Genomic DNA, 22,800 nt, shown 5'->3' on the forward strand with positions numbered 1-22,800 from the left:
GCTAAGACAAGTCATACTCTTCCACAGTTAGTGTCCCATTTTACCTCTGGAGCACAGAGATTTATTAGAGAGCTCGCTGATGGAAGTGTTCATAGAAGAACTGTGCAATCAGAGAAGAAATTAGGTTGGAAGGGTCCTCTGGAGGTCCCTAGCCCAATTCCCTGCTCAGAGCAGGGCTGACTTCCAAGTTGGATCAGGTTACTCAGGGCCTGGTTCAATTAAGTTTTGAAAATCTCCAAGGATGGAAGTGCCACAACCTGTCTTGTCAGCCTGATCCGGTGCTTAACAACTCTCCCTGTAAAGAATGTAGCAATAAGATAGCAATATAGACTTTGTAAATGAACGATGCATGAATATTTAATTAGAACATATAGGTGAAGATCGTCGCAATAGGAGATTTTTGTATGGGAGATAAGGTAGAACAAAAGGATAACAATATACTTAGAGCAATTGGAGCTTTTTCCTGGTTTTACCTATTTTCTTTAGCTGACAACTGCAGTCTGATGTTGCAGACTGCAGAAGAAGAACCACATTTGAGTTTCTTCATAGGCTCTTTCCCTTACTGAGATTTCCTCATGTGGAGGCCTGCATTCCCTTCAGGTAGTAGTGAGGCGCAGCACATGCCTAAACAGCCTAAGAGAAATGGAGAGCTGCTGTGGAAAGGTATTGCATTTAGTGTCAGTCAGCACCACTGCTTCTCCTCCCATCCTGTTGAGTACAAGTCACCACACTACAGGGCTCTAATATGGAAAAGTGATGGTGCAAGACCACCTGCAGTACATAGTGCCGGTCTGAAAAAATGTAGGTTTGGAAAGGAAGAAGCAGGAGATGCTGTGTATAGCTTCACTGGTGTCATTTTTATTTCAAGTACAAACGAGTTCTGGGCAGCCAATGCAGGATCAAAATGGATTAAAGGTAAGCCTTGGTCAGTGCTAGGTCTAACAACACACTCTGGCTGTGCTAGCAGCCTACAGGCAGTGCTTGCTCAGCCTGAGCCCCTACCCTACAAATAACAGTACTGTCCTTCTCAAGGGAGGCAGCCTTGTGTGGGGATTGAGCTGGAGCCAGAGGCCGTACTCCAAGTGTACAATTTGAGCTAACCCTGGACTGAAAACAGACCTTTAATACGAGAGCTGAGCTTCCAAATGCACTCAGAGTCTAACTCTATGTATATCCTTTGCTGCCTGGACAAAAGCCATGCTATCTGAAAGCCTCTTGGGTAGCAATGCTGTAAAAAACCACTGATTTATACACACTGCAGTATCCAGCATGTGCTGGGTGCACGTGGGAGAGTCATGGGGTCAGGACATGATACGTGTGAGGGCGTGCAGTGGAAGTCACCAGAGTTAGTATGCCAAGGAGCTACACAAACTGCTATGAACAAAACACAGGCAGTCTGTAGGCTTTAAAATATACATGCTCACGTGCAAGCTGTGCATCTCATGCATGCTCAGCTATGTAGCAAGAGGTGGATCTTGGTGACAGGATGGGAAACAGACGGAGGGATGCCAGAGCTTGGAGTGACAAAAAATGCTATGTTTACTCTTCATGAAAAATATGCTTTTAAATGCTTTCATCTTCCTTCTGTTCAAGACAAAGTAATCCGGTTCAACCCTTAGCTGTACCTTTGCAATTTTAAGTAAGGTCCACTTTGTCATCTCCTATCTGTTACCGTTTCAATCTGATTTGACGTTGGGCCATCTTATTTTGAGCATATTGATTATATACGTGGAGAATGCAGCAGCCTGTGCCCCTTGTCTGTGGTATATCTGCTGTGAGAAATTTTAGCCTCATTACTCCAGAACACATCGAGGCTTTGATGATCAGCTTTGTTTTCCCTAAAATCTCCCCTGCAAGACCTAACAGCAGACTTTCTGAGCAAGAGGGAAAACTTGGGGTCATTTGGGCAGTTTAGGGATTCCGCCGCTGTGTGCACATTGCCTTAACTCCTGCAGTGCCTCAGTTTCCCCCCTTTTTTTAACTCCCCACTTTTCCTTCACCTTTTGATTCTGCTCGGCCTGTGGGTTGTTACAGGAGGGGGACGTGGTTTGTTTATTTCTTTTATGCTCGTTTAACTTTTTTTTTCTCCTCCTTTCCTTCCTTTCTTGCCCGAGCTTCGGCCGAGGTGACGCCGCCGGGTACGGCGGCTGCTGCCCCCCAACGGCGGCCAGAGGGAAATGGCGGCGGGTCCCGGCGCGGGCCCCGGCCCTGCCCCCGGCCGGGCGTGCCGCCCTTATATAACGCCTTTATGTAAGCGCCCGGGGGCTAAAAAGCTCCGGGTTCTGGCGTGTCAGCCATAGGCTGTCCTAGGTGGGATATGGAGAGCAGAGCGTGTATGGGGAAGGAGCCCCTGGATGTCCATGCAGAAGACCTGCTGTGTGAATCAGAGCCTGCCACATCCATTGTTTGTGCCTCAGTTTCCCCACCTGTGAAATGGATGCGGCAATCACTACCTGCTTACAGCTTCTAATTCCCTCTGTTTACAAAATGCTGCAAGGAAGGAGGCTTTGAGGGCTCGCATGCGTTGTGCTCACAGTACGTTGTTTCAGGCTCCAAAACTTAACACTTTACTGAGGCGACCTCTGCATCTCAAAATTACTCCAGTGCTTTTTTCTACAGAAGAAGTCTTTTCTCTGATTCGCGTTGAACTGGAAACTTGCATATTTGTTTGCTTTTCAGACAAATCTATTACGTTTCTGTTTAAGTCTATTCAGAATGCTACAGCCTTGGTTAATATTTGTCAGACGGAGTTCCGACTGTCTAAACCGCTGGGATGAGTTTCGCTTTATATGTCATCAGTAGGGGCAGAATGAGGAGCTTCGTGCTTAGCCTCTTTGCTGTAATACAGTCTCAGGGCCATTGCATCAGAGTCAAAACAAGGAGCAGCTTGTTTCCAAACAAGAAGCATGGAGGAGAGTCTTCTCTGCCTCCCTCCCTGCAAGGGAAAGGAGAGGAGGGAGGGGGGTGAGAGGGGGAAAAAGAAAGTTATCTTTAACAGATTCTAAAAATGCCTTTTCCCAAATATGCAGCCAGTCCCTTCAAAGGTCTCTTTGTTTATTTTCAGGAAGAAACCCAAGACAGCTGAAAACCAGAAGGCGTCTGAGGAGAATGAGATTACTCAGACGGGTGCATGCAGCGCCAAGCCAGGCCTTCCCTGCCTGAACCTTGAAGCTGTTCCGTCTCTGAGCCCGGCCCTCATCTACTCACCACATTCACCAACAAACTTACACGCACACACAGGGTCATCTGATTGTGAGTACACCAACGCACTGCTGGGTTGCAATGGGGTTCTTGATAGCATGTTCTTTACTGTAGATGAGGCTTTCAAGCCAGTTGGATCTTCTTTCCATAATGGCACAAGCAAGACTTCCTCAGAGTTTACTTTTTCCCTTCTGTGGGAATTAACTCAGAAAAAAAGAGTGTTTTGTGATAAGGTCATGATAATGCAATCAGACAAAGGAAGCGTGTTGATGGGTCAAGTTGCTGGCTGCTCCTACTTCTTACGAAGCAAAAAGGGAAGATCCTTTGAGCATGACTCCTTCTAACTGGAACTGTAGTTAATTCTCTCCAGATAGTCACATACTTCTCATTGCCCAAGCATATCTACTGACTGGAATTTTCAGCCTATTATTGTATTGCAGTGTTTGGCTCTAACACACTGCCTTGTAAAGGATTTCTACTTTGACAGGGAGGAGTGTTTCTATGGAATGAATCAGATTCAATATGTGAGAATCTGGGAGATCTTCGTAGACCTGTGTGATTGTACTAGTTTAAGGCTCGTGTTTTCAGTGCATTCACTTTCAGATTACTCAGCACGGGTTAATTGGCTTTTTTTTTTTTTTTTTTTTTTTTGAATGTTCATTTTGTTCTTCTCCCCTCCTCTTCCCCACTTCCAGCCCTCTTCCCTCTGCCCCCCTTGGTCCCCCTGAAAAAGAGGACATGATTAAAACTGGATTTTGGAATGTCAGCACTTATCCTGTCAGGTGTCCAAAGCAGTGTCATTTCACAATGGTCCATACCTGAAAGTCTCTTGGGCAGGAACATGGAGGATGTTGTCAACCTTATCATTCACTAGTTATATAAAACACAGTTAACCTCTTCTGTGGTGATTTTAGGACACTGTAAAACTTACAAGGGGGAAAAAAAGGAGAAGGAATCATAGAATCATAGTAGGATGATGATGCTGGGTTTCAAGAGCTCAGAAGCCAATCAGACCTTGCAAAGGCATGTAAAAAAATCAGGGCATGACAATAAAAAATCAGATTAAAAAGTATGTGTATATATATATATATATTTAAAAATCTCGCCTCAAGGCCAAGCTTGGAAGCAGCTGGGTTATAGGGATCATCACTATCAAAATCACTTTGGCTGCAATTCATTCCTGCTGGCTTCTGACTGTATTCATTATGAGCTTCTTCTAGAGATCTTGATTTTAGTAGAACTGATAAAAACATTGGGAAGGATTTCCTAAATCTCACCTAGTGATCTGAGGAGAAGAAAGAAGTGTGAAGCAGTTGAGCAGCAGGCAGCATGCAATTTGGTATATGTAAGAATTCTCTTCAAATTGGAGATGTCAAACTCTTTGTTAAAGCTGGGGTACAATTTTGTCTTGTAATGTTTTCTAAAAACAAAAGTCTTGTAAGAAGATGCAAAAAATGAGCAGAACAACAAGAAAAAATAATCCTTATTTTCAAACAAAGAATCTCTTTATCCCATTCACAAAGATGAAAGAGTTCATTAGTAAATGGGATTTGAAACCTCACACTGATGGTTTTTGACAGTACAAATAGAAACCCATGAAAGCAACCTTAGGACAGAGGCCAGCAGGAATTGTAGAGAACTCAGAGAATGAACTCCTGCTTTTGCTTTCTGAGGTGGCCAAGTTCAGGGGTGAGGAATATTGGTGGAGGGCAGCATGAAGAGGTGGAGCATGCTACTTTTCATACTCTTGTTCTATGGACAAGCAGTCTTTTAGACCCCCAAGATTTTGATTTCCATAAATCACCTTCCACTCCAGCTAAATTCACAGTGCCAATTGAAAGAAAAACTTCAAAACCTAGACTAGATGTTCCTTTCACATTGAAGTCATTTTTTTGAAAAAGGATGTTTAATAATATTCTCAGCATTGAAGTTGTTCAATCTCAGAAGCTGTTGAAATCTAGTTCCCAAAATACAGTTAGAGTCCTACAAAAATTCAAGAAATGCTAAAAACCTCTTGTGGTGTTGATCTGTTAGTTGATTCCTTGTGCTTTGAAACCACTGGAAAAGCTCTCACTATTTATGATGGGTTATAACCTTCATCAGGCTGTATTTGTTTGGGGCAGTATGCCTATAATTAATGTTTGGCATGTTCTTGCGAAATATCAGTGCCAGTTTCTGACATGAAGATAAAATGAGGCAGGATGAATTTATGCTCGCATATTTACTACAGCTGTTTACCACAGTATGCGGTATTTTTTAAAATGTTATTTCAGTCCCTACTGCTGGAACACATTGATTGACCCAAGCGATTGGCATTTGTAGTTCCCAATATTTAAAAGTAGGCTCCCTGTCATTACAAACTCCTTTCCTTTACCTCTTGCCTCCCTGTCTTTTGGACTGATTCTTTCCTCTCACACTGGAACACCTCCTTTTGCCCTTCTCTTTCCCTCCTCTCAGAATTATGTTGCCATATCTGTTTTTTCCCCTCAGCTTTTGGACCCGCAATCACGTCTTCCTCCTTCAGGCCAGCAGTGCTTCCTGTCCTTCCCTATGACTTCTCGACAATACAGCACTGTTTCTTATCCCTTTTGCCCAGACCACTATACAACCTCTACCCTTGTGACTGAGCAAATTATATTTCATTCTCAAATGGACACTTTTTACTCTGGTGGGATGTTTTCTAGAGGATGGCAAATATTCTATATATAAACTGGAATTAGACAGGATGTTTGATGAGAATTGTTTCATGCAAAATACCAAAAACATCCAGAAAAAGTCAGCATGTAGGGTATTTCCATTCTTGGAAAAGTGTACTGATGTCCAGATGGCTCTGTAAGTCCTCATTTATGTATCTGGAAAAAAGTCTTTGATTTTATGGACCACCTATTCAAATCAGCTTGAAATCTTCACTGACCATTTTGCATGCACAATCACTAGTGCTTGGCAGAAAACATCACCACATTTATTATGAGAGATATTCATAAGCCAGTCTACTTTGAAAAATCAGGGTGCTTTTGGAATGATTCAGACCAAAATACTTTGTCCAAGCATAGAAAATAAAAACTCTGTAATAGCCATCTGCTCCTCAGCCATAAAGGCAGAGGTGAAGAAAGCCTAAGCGATAGACTGAACGCCAGTCTTACTGAAATGAGTTCTTAGTGGGGGGAAAAAATGTATATATGTAAAAGTGGTGTGTGATACACAGTATATATAGAGCGTAAGGCAGTATGCTCTACATGCTGTCTCTTGTGCTACTTCTTCATAATGAAGCAGGATTGTTTCTGACCATTTTAAGACTTTGGATTTGATTATATTTCCAATGCAGCTGAACCCTTGAAGCAAAATCCAGAACTTGGGAGACATTGTGTCCATTCCCAGCTTTTTCAGTCTTGGGAAATGCATGGTCAGGCAATGCAGTTGTAGAAAGAGGTCACAGGAAGAGGTACTTCCTGAGGTAACTGTTTCCATGTGGGACTTGGCAGATAGAAATCACCGCTTTGAATTAATCTGGAATCAAATCATAGACTGAGCTGATAGAGCTCCAAATACCTCTAGGTACTCAGCTGTCACAAACAGATGTAGCTGCTTGCTCAGAAGAAAGGTGTTCATACAAAAAACTACAGTCGAGTAAGGAGCGAGGCAAGGGTTCTGGAAAAGTTACAAAGAAGCCACATGTATGAGAGTGGTGCTGTTTGCAACTTTCCATCCTCTTTCTTGTTCATGGGCAGAGCACGCATAAACTTGATACTGTCCCAGTTCTGAAGGCTGAACTCCCTCAGGTAAAGCTTTTAAAGATTTTCCTGAGAGGAAAATCAGTCCATCAGGACTTGGCTCTCTGTTTAAACTGATTTGGTCTGTATAGGCCACTTATTTCAGGAGCCCTTTAGAAAGCATCTATCACTGTATATGTTTTGCAAGTGCCAAGAGATAAGATCATTTTGGCAGAAACTTTCACAAGTGCTAAGAGATACAATCAGACAAAAACTTCATTCAGACTCTGATGTATGCATCTTAACAGATGTGTCCAAACTCAAGGAAATCCCATGGGAACAGTGCAACTGAATCTCTTTGTCTCTATTGATAGTTAAAAGAGTTATTCTTAGATATTGGATGGTCCATCTGCATAGAAATTTGTTCCAGACAAGGGAAAAGCAGCATCTTTGCAAAATGTTTCCATGGGGCTGAGAAGCAGATTGGACAGTCATTGGAAGAACTGATGAAGAAATTTTTATGATTTTGAAGAGCACAAAATTCTTGGACATCTGAGACTCTGATAGGGAATGAAGGTTGAAAAGAAAAGGGAGGCATGGATATATTAAAAAAAAAAATTATGAAACAATCATTGACGAGTTATTGCGATAGGGGAGGACTTCTTTAACTCACATCTTAGCAATGGGCTGGAGAGTTCTTGGGAAACAGAATGCAGTTTGTAATAAACACTTCATATGATGGACCAGATGAAAACCACTTGTCCATAAATGCTCAAGTGATGTGGCTGACTTGGTCTGATTCCAGCATTTTTTTATTATTATTTTTTTTTTTTACTTTCACAGGATGGGAACTTTGAGGCCATCTATTTTCCTTTTCTCTTTCTAAATTCTGGTTTGGGTATTTTGATAGCCTTCCAGCATAATGGGAAAAGGCAGAGAGGGAACCTCAGAAGGTTCCTAAACAGAGCATTGAGAGAGGGCTTGAAACTCTAGCTTTTCATTTTCTTGAGCAGCTAGAGGGATCATCCATTTTCTTCCCATGAATCAACAGGTTTGATTTGCCCATTGCTAGTGTAGAGGCTAGATGGATCTGAAGGTGGTTTGGCCTCATCTTTATGTTTTAGGTTTCCTGTGTTTCTCTTTGAGGTTCTGTGGCAGGAAGAGAATGGTTATATGCCCTTATGGTCTTCCCGCTTTGCCTCTGGAAATGTGTGATTATGATTCCCTAATAACTGCTCTGGAGCTTTGAAATGGTTTTCACTCTGAGGGGAGAAGGAGGAGCCCGATTCCATCTTTACAGAGACAGACAGTATGTTAATAGTCATTTCATCTGTATTTTTGCTAATCTAAGTACGGTATGTGTTAGCTAATGCTGAATATTTTTAGGTTGTTTTTGGTGACCTAAGAAATGATGTATGTTTAGATATCTATTTTAGACAATATAATAATGATATACGCCTTCTCTGCAGCAACTCAGCTGAAAGATACCCATAGTTCTCAAATACCGACTCTCACGAGACTTAGCTGTTTGTTTATCTTGCCGAACATTCCAATATTTGTTTAGTAAATACTTTGGTTTTTAACAGTCATAGGTGGTTTCTGCATCCTGTACATTTATATTTTGTTCGTAATATTATCAAGGAAACGTCATCCAAGAATGACTTGTGTTTTCACAGAAGCAGACGTATGTTGCTCGAATTGTGTAGATTCAGAAATAAACATAAGTAAAGATACATAAAACTATAAGCTGAGCTCACTCTATCTCTATTGAAAAAGCTGTTGCAATACATTAAAATGTTAATGATATTATACTACTGATCAGAACTGGTCTCTGTATTCCTAAGTACACTTAGCGAGTTTTCTCAGGTTGGTCTTTCAGGCTTTTCTTCTCTTGAAAAATGACTAAAAACATATGGTACTTCGGTTATGAAGTTGATGAGTATGTTTTCAGAAACAAGTATGTGACTTTGGAACCTAACTTTTACTGATGCTTAAATCACATGTAAAGTTACATGGAAGCTTTTAAAAATTTGTCTGGTTATTTTTAATGGTGATTCTCTTATTAGATGACCCTGTAATACTGACTTGATGCTAGCTTGTCAGTCATTGTGGCATTCAGTGCTTTTCTTACTGCTCTCCCCTTGGAGAGCTGTAAGTGATAACATGCATAACTTCAGCTTTGATTTGTAAAAGCTGCGAGAGCGTCTAGCTTTCATGGTTTCAGGGGAGAGCTTGAAGATATGTCCCCAGCATACGTACTACTTCTAAGTACAAGGAATAAGATTAAAAAACATATTACTCTTTAAAATTCTAAATTTTCCGTTCTTCAGATTTTGAGGTTGATAATACTATTTGTAAGTTATGCTGAATCCACTGATCTGTAATGTAACTGTCAAGTAAAACACTGGTAGTCTGTATCTGGGTTTCCCTCTTCATGCCTTCAGAGTCTACCTCCCACAGATTTTTGTTACCATTAAGTTACAAGTCTTTTTATAAATCCTTCCTTTATGTATTAAATGAGACTTTCAACTGTTTCACTCACTAAATGAGTGGACGGTGAATAATATGCAACTCTAAAGTGTTTATCATTGTTTATAAAGACATAGTAATACTCATTTGCTGGTTTTGGTTTCTGGTTCATTGGTTGGTTTGGGTTTTTTAATATGGTTTTATTGTTGGTTTTTTTTTGTTTGTTTGTTTTTGTTTTTGTTTTTGTTTTTGTTTGGAACAGTCTCCAGGACAATGCTTTCTCCTTAACCCCCTTGAGGTAGCTTACCTTCTCCCATCATCCCCCATTCTGGAAATTAAAGCAATATTCCACTGCATAATTTCTGGAACCTTTTTGATTACCTTTATTGCTTTCATAAATCAGTAGTCCAGCCAACCCACTGACTCTGCTCCTTGCCTGTTTAATCTATCAAGCCACATAGTCTAAGGCACTTCTTAGGTACCAGTCATTGCCCTGTAAGCTTTCTTTATCTGGTATGTTTAAAGAATATTTTATTACAGTATTTGTCTTTATACTCCTAGCTGTTTTTCTTTAAATTTCCCCTTTGTCCTGCCTAATCTTTGTTTTACATCTAGCCTGCAACAGTTTATGCTCTGTTCTATTAGTGTCACTTGGGCATGATTTCCTAGTTTGGAAAGATACATTTTCAGCTTTGATGAGCTCTTATACTTCATTATTTAACCGCTGTATTGTTTTTCTTTTTACTTTATTTTTCTTGTCATTGATGTTGTCCTTGCATATGTAGTCTAATATAAGTGTTAATAAGGCCACCTCCATGCTGATCTTATGGATTTAAATTCCTTGTCTTTTCCTTTCGGACACTTTCTAACTTTCTCGTTGATTTTCTTTCTTTTACTAGTTGTCCCTCCTGAAAATCACAGAATCACACAGAGTCAAAGAACCGTAGAGATTGAAAGGGACCTCTGGGGATCACCTAGTCCAACCCCTCTGCTACAGCAGGTTTCCTGGAGTAGGTTGCACAGGAAAGTGTCCAGGCAGGTTTTGAATATCTCCAGAGGTGACTCCACAACCTCTCTGGGCAGCCTGTTCCAGTGCTCTGTCACCATCAAAGTAATGAAGTTTTTTCTCATGTTCAGAGAACATGAACAGTCTTATAGCTAATAGTGCAAAAGGAAATTGTGCAGGAGAATGCTGTAGAAATGATCATGCCAATCGTTATTTTGTGTACTAATCATGTATGCTTCTGCTGTCATCTCCTCAGTCCTAATCAGTTGGGATGACTGAACTAAATGTACCATTTCCTTAGCATGGTCCACAGAGGGACACTTCATGTAGCGGTCAAACACAAATGATTTTCCTGTGTTTGACAGGTGACTCTTCCTAAAAGAAAGCCGAAGCAGCCACATCTACCATCTTTTGTTCTGCTGTGTGTTATTTGAACCCTGCGTAACTAAGTGCTTCTATGTCTCTTGGTTTGTTCTTTGTATGCTGTGAGGAGACACCTTCCATGCTTGGGAAAGCATTGTCTGGCACATTACTTGTCAGGTTTGTTGCAACTATGCTACTTCAAATCTACAAATGTAAAAATAGACTTGGTCACCTTCTGTTCCTTTTCATCACTGTGACTTGTTTAGCACTAGAGCTTTTTGCTCTTTTCATCTCAGTTTCTGCGGTCATTTTCTCCTCTTTTCTCTTGTTTAGCCACGGTAGAGTAGCCATATAATCCTTGTGCCGTGATCCCACTCAATAACTTTAGAACAAGGTAGGGCCAGAGCAGTATTCAGATAAAATAACAAAAGAAAACAAAAATAGAACAATTATTTTATTGTTCTTGTCTGACCAAAGGGAGCTCATTCATTCCAAACAGTTTTGAAGTGGAGTCTTAACATGGTTCTGGGAGAGAACCTGAGAAATAAAAGCAAGATACTGCTTAATACTGCCTACTAATATTAATAAAATGTGCTAGGGGATGCTACAGGGAGGAGGCAGGGGAATCACGTGTTTCCACAAGGAACACGATGTTTGATCTATTCCATAGGTAAATATCAGTTGTAAGCCATGTGAGTACTATTAAACTCCTTCCTTGGTATCAAGGCATTTGTTCTGGCAGCCTCATGAATGTATGTATGGTAGAGCACAACAGTGTGTTCCTGTTGGCCAAGAACTATACTTGGTTCCAGAGTACACCAAGTATTATTGTTTCTTAAGGGAATGCTATTGTGCCATCTTTTTATTTATGTTTTCTATGTATGTTTTCACTGTCCATGAAGTCATTTACAAGGCTAAAATAACATGGGATCTAGATTTGCCCATCTCCCACTCAGTAACTGGAATATAAAGAGAATTCAAGATATCCAGTTAATCTGTCGGCACAGATAACTCCTCGAGGAATTGACTGTGCCTGTGGAAAAAAAAATAAAAAAAGAAAAAAGAAAAAAAAGGATAAACAAATCCTAGAACCCCTACTCATACTAGCTTTGTTGTGTTAAACGCTGAAAGGAGCTCTGCCCAGTTGGGATGAGCAATATATACTCTGTATCAATCTGTGACATGTGGTGAAATGCTTCTTCTTGAAAACTCAGGAGAGAGAAGTAGTATAAATTAAGAGTAATCTCACTACAGCTATTTTTGAGTTCTTAACCAGTGAAAATGTAAGTGTAGCAATATTGTGCATCTATTAAAAATCTTGAAAGGCTCTTTATAACTAGATGATAGGAGTGATAACGTGTAATTTATTGATGTTACACAGGAAAAAAAACACACAAAGTAGCAATTTTTGTGTGAAAAGGGGTATGATAGAGGAAATAAAAACAGAGCAAGGGACTTCTCCCCACAGCTTCATGCCTGTATGTGTGGCCTTGTCAACTTCAACAAAAATACCTTGTGCTTTGATCCTATGCAGTGTTTCAAAAGAAGGCATAGCCCTCCCTGCATTCAAAAGTAAAACCCCCAGATGTTATCTCTGATGTTTTTTTGGCTGAGTAGAGGGTAAAATGTGCCTGAAGGCAGACCTGAGAAATAACTCTTAAGCACAACAGTAGTCTCACCTGTTAGTGTCTGTATGCATGTGTTTACCTGTAGTTCCCCGGCCTTTTTCCTTCAGAGAAAGAAAAAATATATGAGAACTGACAATGTACATTTAATGGTACAGACTTAACTGATGGTGTCAAGTCATCCATGAAAGCTGTGTTCTTTTTTATTACTGTCATCTATTAGTTTAGAGCATTCTGTCCTGCATTGTTCTTCCTATCAAAGCAAGTGGGTGGTTTTGGAATATGCCTGTTCCCCAGGATTGCAGAGGTCTCACTGAGGACAGAGATTTTCCCTGTAGCCTTCAGCATCATTGACGTGAGCATGTACAGTTTCCCACTGATTTTTGAATCTGAATTAGAAGCAGGCCTGAACACTTACCCCCTAAACTCGAAATAAAGAAGCCACAGTCTAGCACAGTATGAATATCTGTCTCAAAATATTTCTAAGTTGAGATATTCACCAAAGCACCCAGTTGTACTAGTTAACAATTACCCTTTCACTAACAGATAGAAAAGATAAATGGAAAAAAAATAACCAAGTTAAATGTAGCTTTTTTTCATGTGATAGCTTTCTTCTAGCCAGAACTGAGCGAGCCGCAGCCACTGGAAGATACAAAAGAGTCTTTTTCCCAGTCCTGGGGACTGGCATTTACAGCTTCTCCTCCATTCCGTGTTTCTCCCATCAACCACTACTTCTGTGACCAGAACAGAATCTCCTACATTTAAAGGCCTTTCTCTGGAAACATGTAGGATATGAGCGGACTGCAGTTCTCCCACCACACCCAACCATTTCTGTTCGACTGCACCCTTTTCCTAACAGACTGCTACTACAACTCCCCACAGAAGATTTTAGCTTCAATAGAAACCTTCTAAACAGTTAATTATCTTAAGAGGTTTTAATCTATATTTTCCTTTTAACCAAAGCCCATAGGCTTTCAGGCTTACTGTATTTAACCACGCTCAAACTGATAAGCTTTTCCTCCTTGTCTCTCTGCCTGGGGGAAAACCTAACAATACAGTGCAAATCTGAAAGGGTTCACGGAATAGCAATTGTCTCTTTTGGAGACACATTTTAATATATTTCAACGATTACCCCTTGAATTCGTTCCTCCTCCACACTCAGATCCCATCCTCAGCCCTTTCTCCTCGCAGATTTTCTGAGAGGGGACATAAATTTCTACAATCCAACAAAGAGAGATGACCAAAAGGGGACTTCCCATTCACTTTTCTTACATGTTTGCAATCTGAGATACATTATTAGGATTTGTGCAAAAGCCCGTAGAGTAGGTGAGAGCATTCTAAATTATTATAGTAAGCTTTTAATACAGACCATAGAGTATCAAAACACATCACCACGGTTGCCTGCATTTTTCTGAAGTTTATTCTTTTTTTTTCACAGAATCGTCCCCCATCCTTTGTTTAAATTTAGAGTATTTCAGCTTAATTCCATGGGCACTGTTGGCCTATCTTACTTCTTTCCTAGCCGGTGGCCCTTTTGCTACATACCCACTGGTACAGAATGCCTTGTGAGTGACAGCACCTGGCACTGTGGAGAAAAACCAGCAATACATGCATGCACCTAGGTTTTTAAAGAGCCCAAATGCCTTAAACTTATAGCCAATTAGAACAGTTGGGCCATGCTGGGGCTTGGCATAATCGTGCATGAGCTCTCTGGGAACAAGCGAAAGCAGTTGAAACAGTTTTCATTTAGAATATTAAAATGTTCCCTAACGGAGAGGAGACGAGCACAGCCTGGTTTCTCTTCCTAGGAAATGGTGCCATCATGTGGCCACGTTATTTCTATGTTTCCTATCACAAGAGGATGGTTTTCTCACTTTCTGTTTTCCGTGGTTTGCTGATCCCACCTTTTGCTAATGAAAATTGCTTACAAGTGGTCAGAGCACAAGAATTAGCACTCATATCATGACATTGCCATCCAGGTGCAATACCTGTCAGTGCAGCTATGACAACGGCCCTGGTGGTTCTTCTGTTGGCATTGTGTATGTGCAGTTGTAAGTAGGATGTTCACCATAAAGAGGTATAAAAGAATCAAGGCACGAGAGCAGGGCGGAGGAAATCTTGATTTTTGTAAGCCTGGAGAACAAAATCTTATGAGACTTCTGGAATTAATTCTTGATCTTTCTCCAGTGTTCTTTACAAGTTGTTCTGCATTTCTTGGATAAAGATTAATTAAGGCACCCAGTCCTTCTGCAGAACTGAGCACATGATGCTCTCTCTCTTTTACATGCAAAGTGAACTGAGGCACAGACATTCCTGCCCTGCAGATTGGGAGTAAATGGGGTTATGGCTAATGGATTCTTCCTACAGACTTCCAGGCAAAGCACAGGGAAGTGATTCACTGCCTGCACCCCAAGCATCTTGCCTGAAATAGAGGCTTTTGTGCTCAGCATCGAGGATTTTAATCCACTGCATATAGAAGCAATTTTATGTGCAGAACACCTATGGTTTAGTCTTCAGTTTGATGAAAAATGGATGTCTTATCACTACAGATGCTGAAAAGGACAGGGCAATTAGCTAAATAAATCATCCGTAGGACATTTGCTGAACATTGCTTAGCCTGCAGAAAAAGCTCATCTTCTCAAAAAAGTTTAAACAAACTCTTATTAGCCATCTACTCGATATGTTTGCTCCTTGGAGAATAAGCTTGTGTTTGTGTGTGCATGCATTTCTGTCTTTCAAATAAATGTAGTTATTAGACTATGAAATTTAGAGAAGTTTGACAGCTTTCAGAACACAGTGATTCTTTCTTCCATAGATTTTATTACTGACACATTAATAGATGTTGTGCTGGTAAAAATACAGTACTTCCTGTTAAATGTAGACTGCTACATATTTTGATTCTAACAACAATCTGGTAGGGTTAGGGCAATTCGTGTAGTGTCATCTGGTGTTTGTTTTGGATAGATATTATAGAAGGAGATACTGATTTTCAAGATGTTCAAGCAGATGATTGGGTGAAAACTCCAGCAAACCTTTAAAGCAACAAAAAGCAAGGGCTGCTCCTGGTCAGATCTCCTGCTGAGGATACAAATGTTCTTCCTGTGTTCCTGAAACTCCATACAGGCTTTATGCCTTGAAGGCCCCTTTTCAGAATGAGGCCAAATATTCAGAAGAATCCGTCTGAACAGGATTGAATAAATTGGTCTCTCTGGCATCATTGGGATGCACTAAGAAGTCAGCCACTACCAGGTTTTCAAGATTTTAAATTCAGGTCACTTCTTTGAGTAAGAAAGTGTTCTTCTGTTAAATGCAGTCTCAGAGAGTTGAAACCTGATGTAGGACTAATTTTGTCAATGGCGACACCAGATATGAATTTTTACTCCATTAATGTAGTTTTATTTTAGAATAACTAATTTCAGAACAACAGAACATAAAACTTCATCACTAGGGATAAATCAGGTCATTGGAGCTGAAGAATGCGCCTGTGGTTTTTGATTACTAAGGTTGGAACAGGAGATGCTGATGTATGGAAATGAGAAAACTTCCTATGGTAATTGTGGGGCTTTCATATGTTGTGATAAAAATGCTGTATTTCTAATGAATTCTCATATTTATGTAAGACTTGAGATTTTTCATTCCAAATGAAGCGTTCTTTATTGCTTGATGTTATTTATTCTATAAGGTATTTGAACAGTATTGTATCTGAAATGTCTGAGGCAAGTGTTTCATTCACATTGTTACTGAACAAAAACTCTCATCTGAAAGATGACTCCTTAAGACCAATGTGGATTTTAAAAAAGCAAGCATTCCCTATTGTGGTGCTGGATGCACAGGATTAGGGTGCACATAACATGTACACCCAGCCCCCAAAGTCTCCAGATTATATACATTTTACTCAAGACATTTAAAGCTGCATACGCAGTACTGATTGATTGCTACAAGCTATTTGGTACAATCTGATTGGAATAAGGCCACTTGGTGAGTTTCGTTTGACTATACATTCGACTGGCAAATCTAGTGGCTAATGTTTGGTTGTTACTGTTCTTTACTTCCCTACCTATGAGGCTCTCTACATTCCTCCCTACCTCCAAGAGGCTGCAAAATGTTGGTAGCACAAGGCACATTGCAAAATATACCACAAGACGCAATGCAGGCATAAAAATATACATTGTGACCTAGTGGTATAATCATCACAACATCGCTCAGCTAGAGTACTTAACCTGCTTTAGGGCAGTGCATTTTTAAGTGAAGGAAGGACAAATGGAATAGGTGATGAAAGAATGAGGGGAGTATCCATGTCCAGTGAGCGTGATGGGGAGAACAGAGTTTGGAAAGAAGAAATATGAGGCATTTTCCAAGTATATGACAGACTGTTATAGAAAGGAAAATAGTCAACGCTTTTCTGTGTCTGTTGGAGGAAAGGATGATTAATTGATTTCCAAGTAGAATACTAGGAAAACTTTCTTACTGTAAAGATGGTAGACAGCCTGTCTGAGGAGAGAGTGAAGATCCCACACATTAGTGGTTTTTGCAAATGTCTTAAGCAAATTTCTGAGTGCACAGTGTAACTAAATTGTTCCCACCATGAGGAAGAGGAGTAAACTTGATGACTGTATGAAGAACTTAATGCATTCTTTTGATACAGCCAGCAGGCTGTGATCTTCCAGCACTTCATTTGGAGAGCAAGGATTAGAGATTACCAAAACAAACTGAAAGAAAAGAGTAGATGATTATGCTGGTCTCCAGCAGCAGCAGGTTACTTTAGTTTGTGGTGCTTCCAGGAACTGGATTACAGGTATTCAGTGCCTCCAGCTTTTCTTCAGTCTCTCAGAGTGGGATATCTTCTCAATGCAAGGCCTGAGAAGCTTGTCAGGAAGACAAGCTAAAGCAGCAATATCAAAATAGTTCTAGTTAATCTTGTCTAAGTATCAATGAGATGAGTTGCCAAACAATTTTCTGAATGCCTCTGCAGAAAATTGAGGCCAAAACTGGGGTTTACATTTCAACGGGCCTACCAGCTCTCAGGTATATGAGGTGATTATTTCACCCTTCAAGTATGAAGTTAAGAGCAGAGCCCTTGGAGCTCCCCCTGCTAAGTTATTCCTGTGAAAGACCACACAGTAAGCTTCAAAAAAGAACCTGGATTCCAGCAACACTGGAAGTTTGCTCCAGGTGAAGGCCGTGCACTGAGCTACCGCTGGCTTATGGCAGCTGCAGTGATTTCCTCATCAGTGTTTCTAGGAATGGTCAGTCATCACGGCACAGTGAGCTTTGAGAGACTGTGATTTTGAAGGGCAGTAGAGAAAATCAAATTCTGTGATATCTTACAGTTGTGAGCTTTAAAGCAACAAACATTGGCTTTGCAGAAAGGGACATCTAGTGGCTATCAAAAAACCCTTAAATTTTAAAACATTCATCGTAGCCACTTGTGTATGACCTGCAGCCTTCAGCTTTCTGTGCATCTTTGTAACTGTGCTATGTCATGCATTTCCTGGGATCATTCTCTATGTTTCTGACAAACAAAAAAGTCACTTTTGTGAGCTGTATCTTTCCACTTTTGTGAAGATCTATGGATTGTAGCTTTGATGCATAGAAATCTTCCTTCATGCTGTATTTGATGTACAGCTTTACTTCCACATATTTTAAAGCATCTTCCGAGAGTCCACTGCCTGCTGTTTCCTTCTGCCTTTGTACCCTCAGTACCCTCTGGCACTGTACTTTGAGAGGTTGTCACTGTCATTGTCATGGTAAAAATCTGCCTTCCTTCGAACACCCTTAGCATAAAAGTCAGCAGGAGGGGTGGATGAGATTCAAGGAAACACTAATCTAAGCACTCAGACATGTATTACACAACAAAAGTTTTTCCCTTTCCCATCCATGTTGTGCTCCTTCTTACTGGTTGAGGGTGAATTCCATGCATGTTTCCGTGAATAGCCTGACAGTTTAATCGGTACATTTGCATATGGGGAAACAGAGCTTTTTTCAAAGTTGCACAGTAATATGTTTCACCTTTATGCCATGCCAGCTTCAAATTGCATCTCAGGAGGATTGCAAATGTGAATAATCTGCGCTGTTGTCTGGGCTTTTTTTTTTCTTTTCCTTTTTTCTTCCTTCCCTCCCCCCCCCCCCCCCCCCCCCCCCCCCCCCTTTTTTTTTTTTTGTTATGTTTTGTTTTGTTTTGTTTTGTTTTTAACTGCCCAAATGCCTATTCATTGCCCATCTGGGTAAGAATGGCCTTTGCATTTTCAAACCCATTCTTTCCTATATGGTTTGTGAATACCCCTCCAATCAGAACTTACTTCACAGAAAGGGGACAAAACCATTTTACAGGAGTTTCTTAGAATGAGTCCATTAGGGTCTCTACATCATATTTACTGGACAAAAAAAAAAAGGGGGGAGGGGGAGGGGGGGGGGAGGCACTTAACAAAGGCCACTTGAATTTCACAGAAAGTTTCCCACTGTCTCATGCTTAAAAGAGTGGCAGGCCTGAGCAGAGCCTGGGACAGTAGTCTTTTTCCTAAGCCAGGCATTCTGTAGGTGAGTGAGTGTGTGTGTGTGCACATATGCATCCACACGTGGGTATTGCTGGATCTTGTGATGAACTGATACACTCTGAGACATGCCAAAAGAACTGATACCAGCTGGGGCTTGCCTAGGATTCTAGTATTCTTTGTCAGAATGTCACTTTTACTTTAGAATTAAACCTAGTAAGTTCAGCTCTTATGGGAAATACCACCTATGGACTTTCTGCTTAGAACAGTATACAGTAAGGGACAACTCCAGAACTTGGATCTGAACATAGTTCCCTGCAGAGGAGGAGAGGCTGCACTGAACAGGGCAATCTCTAGAACTTGTTAGATCGAACTACTGCTTCTTTTATGCTACTGTGGTTTGTGTACTAGCTTCTCTAACACAACCACTGCAAGTACTTTGGTTGTACTTCGAATGTGTTTCAGTGTTGAAAATCAAGGAAGATAGCCTGGGAAAACCATCCTCAAAATCTGCATTGGATTGTGTATTTTATTTTATTTTTTTACCATTCATTATGCGTCTCTTCCATGCACCACTCTTCTTTCATCCTTAAGGAGTGAATTTCGGTTGTTTCTCTATTGAAATAGTGAAGATGTTTCAATTCCACTTGAAGAAGTAAAGAGACTAGACGAGACTTTTTTAAGAGAGAGCTCTGTTTATACCAGGCACAACCAAAATACCTTTGCCTTACTTGGAGTGACTCAAATTGTCATGATTATATCAGTGTGTCATAATGTATATTTTAATGTCTACACTGTGTTTTGCTGTATATTTTGTAACGTGTCTTGTGCCACTTACGTTTTACAATGTTTTGAGTAATCATGGTGGTAAACCATAAGGAAATGAGGCAGCACATAGATAGGCAAGTGAAGAAGAGTAACAACTAAACATTAGCCACTAGATTTGCCATTCAAATGTGTAGCCAAATGAAACTCACCAAGAGGCCTTAATCCAATCAGGCTGTGCCAAATAGTTTGTAGCATCCATTCAATAATGCCTATGCAGCTTTAAATGTACTGAGTAAAATGTATATAATCTGGAGACTTTTTGTGCTGGGCGTATGTGTTAAATGGAGTGATACACCATGGATCCAATGCCACAATAAAGAATACTTGCTCCTTAATGCCACATTGGTCTTAAGGAGTTATCTTTCAGATTGGCATTCCTGTTCAGTAACAAAATGACTTTGAGTCCAGTTCATACACCTCAAGGAATTTAGCGTCCTAGATCAGTTCCTATTAGAGAGCTATTCACATCTGTCTCTTGTGATCACACACACCTCTTTTTCTTAGCCTTGTTTAACCCTGACTGGCAGTTTTCATTGGTAGCTAATGACCAAATGCATTGCAGCAGAGAGGGCTGCTGAAACTTGCAGATAATCCCTGTCCATAGTATATTCCACCCTATGCACGTGCAAAGCATGTTTTTTGGTTTATTGAGTTAGGCTGCTGCATATTAAAGAGTCGAAAGGAGAAAATGGCTAACTACAGGCCTATCAGTCTGACCTTAGTATCAGAGAATGTCAGGGAACAGATTGTCTTGACTGTGACTATGTGACATGTGCGGGACAACCACAGATCAGGCCTAGCCAGCATGAATTCATGAAAGGCAGGCCCTGTTTGACCTACCCATTCTTGACCCACCTTTTGATTGAGGGAAATGCTGTGGATGTAATTAATCTACCTAGACTTTAGTAAAACCTTTGACTGTCTCCCACAGTATTTTCCCGGAGAAGCTGGCAACCCCTGGCTTGAACAGATACACTCTGGCCAGGCCCCATGAGTGGTGGTGAATGGAGTTAAATCTAGCTGGCAACTGGTCACTAGTGGTGTTCTTCAGAGGTCAGTACTGGAGCCTGTCCTGTTTAATATCTTTAATGATAATCTGGACTGTGTACCCTCAATACGTATTCAGATGACATCAAGGTGGGAGGAAGTGATGATCTGCCTGAGGGTAGAAAGGCCCTACAGAAAGATCTTGATAAGCTGGATCAATGGGCTGAATCCAATTGTATGAGCTTTAACAAGACCAAGTTGCAAGTCCTGCATTTCAGTCACAACAAGCCCATGCATCGCTACAGGCTTGGAACAGAGTGACTGGAAAAGATGGTGTTAGTTGACAGCCAGCTGACTGTGAGGCAGAAGGGTGCCCAGGCTTGTATCACAAATAGTGCAACCAGCAGCAGCACTGGTGGGAGGTGATCGTCCCTTTGTACTCAACACTGGTGAGGCCATATCTCAAGTACTGCCGCTCACTACAAGGTATTGAGGCCCTGGGGCATGTCCAGAGAAGGACAACAAAGTTAGTAAAGGGTCTGGAGCATAAGTCTTATGAGGAGAGGCTGAATGAGTTAAGATTGTTTAGTCTGGAGAAGAGGAGGCTCAGGGGAGACCTTTTCTTTCTCTACAACTGCCTGAAAGGAGGTTGTAGCGAGGTGGGGGTCAGCCTCTTCTCCCAGGTAATTAGCAGTAGAACAAGAAGTAATGGCCTTAAGTTAAGCCAAGGGAGGTTCAGGTTAAATAGCAGGAAAAATTTATTCTCAGAAAGAGTGGTGATGTAATGGAACAGACTGCCCAGGGAGGTGATGGAGTCACCGTACCTGGAGATTTTCAAGAAAAGGGTAGATGTGGCACTGAGGAACATTGTGTAGAGTGCCCACAAGCATGGTTTGATGGTTGTAGTAGGTGATCTCCATGGTCTTTTCCAACCTTTATGATTCTAGGATTCTGTATCTCTTCTTATTATCAAATTCTCCATTTGATAAAACAGAGAACAAACTAGATGTCACTCTCTTTTTCAGGAGAACATCTTAAATACCTATTCTCATGAAGTGGAAGTAATAGGGTCAAACCAAGTAGTAAGCAATGTTTTGTGATGGGAAGCATACTGAGAGGCTGGCACTCAAAAGGCGATAAAGATAAATGGGTACCTATGGAATAACTTACCATGGCTTACTGTAAGTCTTGAGAAGAAGTGTCCTCTATCACTAATCTTCCACCTATCTGTTTCTGTTTCTCCACCAACACAAAGCTTTTACAAAGTTCTTTTCCTTTCAAATCAAGGATATCTCTTTTTTTATTTTTTTTAATATGTTTTCTGTACTTGTGTGGTCTGACATGCTGGGAAGGAAAGCATCTGGAACTATCTTGGAGGCCTCTGGAGAATAACTCTGTCTGGGTGGAGTAATTTATACATTATTTTGCGTAATAGTAATTGCAGTGCCCATGAAGGAAGGGCTCCAAATTGCTAAGACGTTTTTCCAATCCTGTGATCAGCCAGATCATCAGAGGAAGAAGTTCAGGTTTCCGAGCAAAGCTTATAACCAAGACAGAAGTAATTCACAATACCCATGATATTGTTAGTAGTTTTCTCCTTGTTACAGCTATCTGGACATTTCCCTAGTGCTCTGACCTCACATCTTCTGATACTGGCAAGCTCACATCTGTTAGCGTCAAACTTCTTCAGACAACTTGGCCTCATCAGGATTTCCAATTCCTGACCCTTATGCTTCCTTTTATCATCATCAGCTTCACAGAATTAAAACGACAACCTGTGTCCAAGGAGATTTCTCTATGACGCACCAAAAGAAAAGAAGCTTGAGGTGGCAGGAGTGGATAAATGAGAAGGAAACAGTGGAGGAGGGAACACTCCACATTTTCCTGAAAATTGTAATGCATAATATTTCACTGCTTGCATATGAGATATAAGACAGACCAGAGTATCATTGTTGGGTTAAAAAGCATGCATATGAAACCACTTTAGATACCATTTATTTCCACTTTGTATTTCTGTTAAAGCAGACAGTGGCATTAAGCTTGTTTAATTTACTCATACTTCTCTATCAAATTCCACTTTTAGATTCTTACACACTAGTTGTGCAAGTGATGCTGTAACT

At 40.7% G+C, this 22,800-nt stretch overlaps 1 protein-coding gene across 49 annotated transcripts in view; it reads left to right on the top strand.

Moving 5' to 3' along the window:
* ZBTB20 (zinc finger and BTB domain containing 20) overlaps positions 1-22,800 on the top strand; it is a 477,629-nt gene that overhangs the window by 422,307 nt on the left and 32,522 nt on the right. For 35 of the 49 annotated variants that reach the window (XM_046905147.1, XM_046905118.1, XM_040646200.2 and 32 more), the window contains 2 exons: positions 3,065-3,252; positions 21,706-21,861. In XM_046905147.1, coding sequence (XP_046761103.1) covers positions 21,852-21,861 — 10 coding nt within the window. In that variant the 5' untranslated portion in view covers positions 3,065-3,252; positions 21,706-21,851. Of the gene's footprint in view, positions 1-3,064; positions 3,253-15,316; positions 15,322-20,438; positions 20,442-21,705; positions 21,862-22,800 lie in introns of those variants that run through there. The other 14 variants (XM_046905167.1, XM_046905159.1, XM_046905170.1 and 11 more) reach the window with 2 other exon arrangements.

This window comes from Gallus gallus, chromosome 1, assembly GCF_016699485.2.
Source record: "Gallus gallus isolate bGalGal1 chromosome 1, bGalGal1.mat.broiler.GRCg7b, whole genome shotgun sequence".
Taxonomy (NCBI): Eukaryota; Metazoa; Chordata; class Aves; order Galliformes; family Phasianidae; genus Gallus; species Gallus gallus.